Source organism: Phocoena sinus, chromosome 1, assembly GCF_008692025.1.
Source record: "Phocoena sinus isolate mPhoSin1 chromosome 1, mPhoSin1.pri, whole genome shotgun sequence".
Classification (NCBI taxonomy): domain Eukaryota; kingdom Metazoa; phylum Chordata; class Mammalia; order Artiodactyla; family Phocoenidae; genus Phocoena; species Phocoena sinus.
In genome coordinates, this window is record NC_045763.1 from 170938976 (window position 1) to 170944975 (window position 6000).

General features: G+C 37.8%; 1 protein-coding gene across 6 annotated transcripts in view; it reads left to right on the forward strand.

Annotated features, from left to right (window-relative positions):
- The window catches only part of ESRRG (estrogen related receptor gamma), a 643230-nt gene extending 638072 nt beyond the window's left edge, over positions 1-5158 (forward strand). For all 6 annotated transcript variants that reach the window (XM_032604485.1, XM_032604480.1, XM_032604500.1 and 3 more), the window contains one exon: positions 1198-5158. In XM_032604485.1, the coding sequence (XP_032460376.1) occupies positions 1198-1442 (245 nt within the window). In that variant the 3' untranslated portion in view covers positions 1443-5158. The remainder of the gene's footprint in view (positions 1-1197) is intronic.
- Positions 5159-6000: the final 842 nt, after the last annotated feature.

The following is a 6000-nucleotide window of genomic DNA, read 5'->3' on the forward strand; positions in this document are numbered from 1 at the left end:
TATTAACCACCTCATGTAAATGGTGGTCAGTTCGCCAATGATATGATGAAATGATTTTAAAATGACCATGTTAAAAAAAAAGCAGTAAAGAAAATATGAAGAAGTTTTAAAAACCTTTATTGGTTATAGCCGTTGATCTTTTAAGTACCTTGCCGTAATTTTTTTAATCGTATGTTTAGCTACTTGATTTTAAATTACATTTCCTCTCTCTTTTGGGGCATGTGATCTGATATTTGAATGATATGAAAGATTAGGCTAGGTACATATATCTCAGAGCTCTGCATTCTCAGAGAACTAGAATTATTAAACATGAAGAATCCCCCAAAGACGCCGTTATGTGTAATTAACAGATAAACTGTCATCAGAATCAATAAAACGTGCTAAATGATTCAAACTTGTATATAATTAAGTGTCTGTTTTCGAGCTGGAACTGGAACTTTTATTTTTTTCCCCACATCTCACATTTCTCGCAAGAATAATTGCGGCAACCCTGTTAACCCTTTCCTTGCTTGACTGAATTAGATTTTTAAATTAGTCACTTAAGGGCGAAGTTCACCTTCACAAATGTGAAAAGTATTTCAGAATTCATTAATCTAAAGTCTGCAGAGAAGCAGGCTATGTCAGGATGTTTTAATGAACTGTTAAGAGTACACTAAAACTTCTAAAGAGATGAGCAATGTATTGCGATTTCTGTACAGTCTACAGCAGAGCATAATGTTAGATTCAGTGTGTTTACATGGAGTTCTTAAAATTTTGGTTATCAACTTTTTTTTCCCCCTTTTGGGACATATGGGCTTTTTGAGCACAAGGTCTGAATTTTACACAACGCTACATAGAATAATTTTTTAATAGATGGCCTTTTATAATTGAATGAATGAATAAATACACGGACGAGGTAATGAATAAAACAGCCAAGACTGTTATCTGTTAAAGTGTTCCCTTGCTCAGTCTCCGGAGGAAAGAAACCCACATGTTTGAAATAAAGGCTTTTTGTAGTAATTCCCGTGTTCTAAGCCAGTATTGTAAATGATCTACTGCAGTGAAATTTAGAAAAACAAAATGGAGATTTTGGAAATGTGAGCGTCTCTGAACAAATCACAGTGTAGAGAAGTTCAGTAATAAGGTTTAAGTTTCATAACTCGAATCAACGTATTTTTTATTATTGTTAATATTGTTTATCTTTTTGGCCTTGTACAGACTCCATGCACATAGAAGACGTCGAAGCCGTTCAGAAGCTTCAGGATGTCTTACATGAGGCCTTGCAGGATTATGAGGCCGGCCAGCACATGGAAGACCCTCGCAGGGCCGGTAAGATGCTGATGACGCTGCCGCTCCTGAGGCAGACCTCTACCAAGGCCGTGCAGCATTTCTACAACATCAAACTGGAAGGCAAAGTCCCCATGCACAAACTTTTTTTGGAAATGCTGGAGGCCAAGGTCTGACTAAAAGCTTCCCCGGGCATCCTATCCTGCACGCCGAAAAAGGGAAAAATAAACCCAAGAGTGATGTCAAAAAAACTTAGAGTTTAGTTAACAACATCAAAAATCAAGTAAGACTGCACTGATAATTTAGCAGCAAGACTATGAAGCAGCTTTCAGATTCCTCTGTATCCTGATGAGTTTTTTTCTACCTTAATCTCATCTTTTCTCCGTTTCTTTTGCTCTTTATTTTTTTTTCTCCCGCCCTATTCTCTTTCTCCTTCGTTTCTTGCTTCCTTCATTGCTGGTTCCCCACTCTCTCCTTTCCTTCCTTCCTTCCTTCCCTCCCACCCTCCTTCCTTTCTTCTACTTTCCTCCCTCTTTTCTCATTCTTCCCCTTTCTTTTAAGTTTTAATAGCTCTGGTTATAAGAAAATGTTGCGGCCTTTCCTTTCTTTTCCTTTCCGTCCCTCCCTCCCTTCCTTCTTCCTTCCTCCTTCCTCCTTCCTTCCTTCTTTCCTTCCTTCCGTCTTTCCTTCTGCTGCTGAACTTTTAAAAGAAGTCTCTAATTGGAGAGTGATGGAAGCCAGCCCTGCCAAAGGATGGAGATCCATAATATGGATACCAGTGAACTTCTTGTGAACCATAACATCCCCAATGACTAAGGAATCAAAGAGAGAGAACCATGGTACCTACAACATACATACACAAATTGCAACATACACAAACTGACTGAGTGCAGTATTAGATTCCACTGGAGCAGCCTCTAATTAGACGACGTACGCAACGTCGCATCAGCTGCCTCTTATCATTGCTTTTCCATCTAGATCAGTTACAGCCATTTGATTCCTTAATTGTTTTTTCAAGTCTTCCAGGTATTTGTTAGTTTAGCGACTATGTAACTTTTTCAGGGAATAGTTTAAGCTTTATTCATTCATGCAATACTAAAGAGAAATAAGAATACTGCAATTCTGTGCTGGCTTTGAACAATTATGAACAATAATGAAGGACAAATGAATCCTGAAGGAAGATTTTTTAAAAATGTTTCATTTCTTCTTACAAATGGAGATTTTTTTGTACCAGCTTTACCACTTTTCAGCCATTTATTAATATGGGAATTTAACTTACTCAAGCAATAGTTGAAGGGAAGGTGCATATTATCACGGATGCAATTTATGTTGTGTGCCAGTCTGGTCCCAAACATCAATTTCTTAACATGAACTCCAGTTTACCTAAATGTTCACTGACACAAAGGATTAGATTACACCTGCAGTGGCTCCGAGTGGTCACGTATATAAGCACCACACATGGAATACAGATCCGTAGAATGATCAGGAGCGCCCCTCTCTACCTGGGAGGTCCAGTTGCCGTAGGATTTCTAGCTGCCACGGTGGGTTAGGAATGAGATACTGCCTGTTGCAAAGTTACAGACCTTTTCTCAGAAGGAGCTGTGAGCCAGTATTCACCCAAGAGGCAATAAGGCAAATGCCAGAATTTGAAAACAAAAAAACAAAAACATCAAAGACAGCAGACGCCTGACCAAATGCTAAAACCTAATCTCTATGGGTTGATTCATTTAGGAATGTTTGTTTAAATTAATCTGCAGTTTTTAACCAAGAGCTAAGCCAATCTATGTGCTTTTCAACCAGTATCGTCACAGCAAGAAAGTCAGTCAGGTCCCAGACTGTTAAGAGGTGTAATCTAATGAAGAAATCAATTAGACACCCCCAAAATCTACAATCGCTTGAATAACCGATAAACAGTAACCTCCATCAAATGCTATACCAATGGACCAGTGTTAGTAGCTGCTCCCTGTATTATGTGAACAGTCTGATTCTATGTACACAGATGTAATTAAAATTGTAATCCTAACAAACAAAAGAAATGTAGTTCAGCTTTTCAATGTTTCATGTTTGCTGTGCTTTCCTGAATTTTATGTTGCATTCAAAGACTGTTGTCTTGTTGTTCGTGTGGTGTTTGGATTCTTGTGGTGTGTGCTTTTAGACACAGGGTAGAATTAGAGACAATATTGGATGTACAATTCCTCAGGAGACTACAGTAGTATATTCTATTCCTTACCATTAATAAGGTTCTTCCTAATAAGAATTAAGAGATTGAAACTCCAAACAAGTATTCATTATGAACAGATACACATCAAAATCATAATGATATTTTCAAAACAAGGAATAATTTCTCTAATGGTTTATTATAGAATACCAATGTATAGCTTAGAAATAAAACTTTGAATATTTCAAGAATATAGATAAGTCTAATTTTTAAATGCTGTATATATGGCTTTCACTCAGTCATCTCTCAGATGTTGTTATAAACTCGCTCTGTGTTGTTGCGAAACATTTTGGTGCGGACACGTTTCCAAAACTATTGCTACTTTGTGTGCTTTAAACAAAATACCTTGGGTTGATGTTTCATCAGCCTAGTGCTAGGAATACTGTGTATCTATCATTAGCTATATGGGACTATAATTGTAGATTGTGGTTTCTCAGTAGAGAAGTGACTGTAGTGTGATTCTAGATAAATCATCATTAGCAATTCATTCAGATGGTCAATAACTTGAAATTTATAGCTGTGATAGGAGTTCAGAAATTGGCACATCCCTTGAAAAATAACAACAGAAAATACAACTCCTGGGAAAAAAAAAAAAAGGTGCTGATTCTCTAAGATTATTTATATATGTAAGTGTTTAAAAAAGATTATTTTCCAGACAGTTTGTGCAGGGTTTAAGTTACTACTATTCAACCACACTATATATATAAATAAAATATATACAATATATACATTGTTTTCACTGTATCACATTAAAGTACTTGGGCTTAAGGAGTAAAAGCCAACCAACTGAAAACGCAAGATGGAGAGATGTAAAAAGAACGAAGAACAATTTTTAGTTTTCAGTTTAATTGACTCTCAGCATTGCAAGAGAACAAGTATCTCACAAATAGGAAACACAACTAAAATTTAGATCTAAAAGAACTGCACGGGCTTTAGGGTAAATGCTTCATCTTAAACCTCGCTTGAGGTAAGTTTTTCTCAAGTTTCAAGCAAGACCATTTACTTAATGTGAAGTATTGGAAAGTTATCAAGGTGTATGTTTAGCCGTATGATTTTTAATGTTATTTTGCTTCTTTTAGGTTTGTTCTTATTTTAAAGGCAATATGATTGTGTGACTACCTGTAGTTTACACTTGTGTTTCAATCAGATCAGATTGTTGTATTTATTCCACTATTTTGCATTTAAATGATAACATAAAAGATATAAAAAATTTAAAACTGCTATTTTTCTTATAGAAGAGAAAATGAGTGTTGGTGATTGTATTTTAATTATTTAAGCGTCTCTGTTTACCTGCCTAGGAAACATTTTTATGGCAGTCTTATGTGCACAAGATCGTTAAAAGGACAAAATAAATTTTACACTGCTTATAATAATCCAGGAGTTGCATTATAGACAGTAGTAAAAAGAATAATAATAATAAAACCTTGTCTATAGCTGTAGATGGGCTTCACATCTGTAAAGCAATCAATTGTATATTTTTGTGATGTGTACCATACTGTGTGCTCCAGCAAATGTCCATTTGTGTAAATGTATTTATTTTATATTGTATATATTGTTAAATGCAAAAGGGAGATATGATTCTGTAACTCCAATCAGTTCAGATGTGTAACTCAAATTATTATGCCTTTCAGGATGACGGTAGAGCAATATTAAACATGCTTCCACTTTTGATTGCTCCTTTGTACGGTGTTTTCTTTTTTCACGCTCCCTCCCCCACTAAAGAACCAAATCAGTAAACACTGCCCTTTGTTGCTTGCATTCAAAGAGTATCTGAGAACCTGTTCCCTAAAAATAAAGTGGGAGGTTAAAGAAGAGCTATATAAAGGCTTGTCAGAATGAATTCTAGGGTGCCAAGAGACATTTTGCATATTTAAGAGTATGCAAAGTGTCTCAGGCACATTAGAATTCATTCTGACAAGCCTTTATATAGCGCTTCTTTAATCTTAAAGCATCCCCACATCATTCTGCATTACTCCAAATTGTCGCCTCTATGTCAATGTCATAACAGAAAACTTTCCCCCTATTTTAAGATCCTATTAAAATCTGCTAGAGATACCTATTATTTCCCTCCATCCACAATTAAATCAGGCGCTGGCTCTGAGCGTGGCAGCCAGCTGAGCTCCAGAGTCCTCGGAGCAGCGCTGAGCGGAGCGGCCGGCAGGATTTCCTGAACAGGGCAGCGGCAGAGCTTCTAGATCGGTGAGCCTGAGGACGGGGCGCTGTCCTGGAACCCAGGAGGGTTAAACAGCACTGCTGACAGCACGTGGCTTCCCCTTGGCTTTTTTGCCGGGAGAGACGAGGGCCCTTGCCGCTCAGGGTCAGCTGTTCTCCCACGGGCCCCTCCTGGAGCCATCACCAAGGTGCTAATATGTGCTTTCTTGGCTTCTCTGCCTATCCGGACAGTGTCCTGTCATTGTGTTTGCCCACTGTGTTTCTCACCTTTCCAAGTTGGCTGGTTCTCTAGAGAAGCAAGCTGGTGACACAAAAGCCCCTCCCCCCCCCCCCCCCCTCCCCGG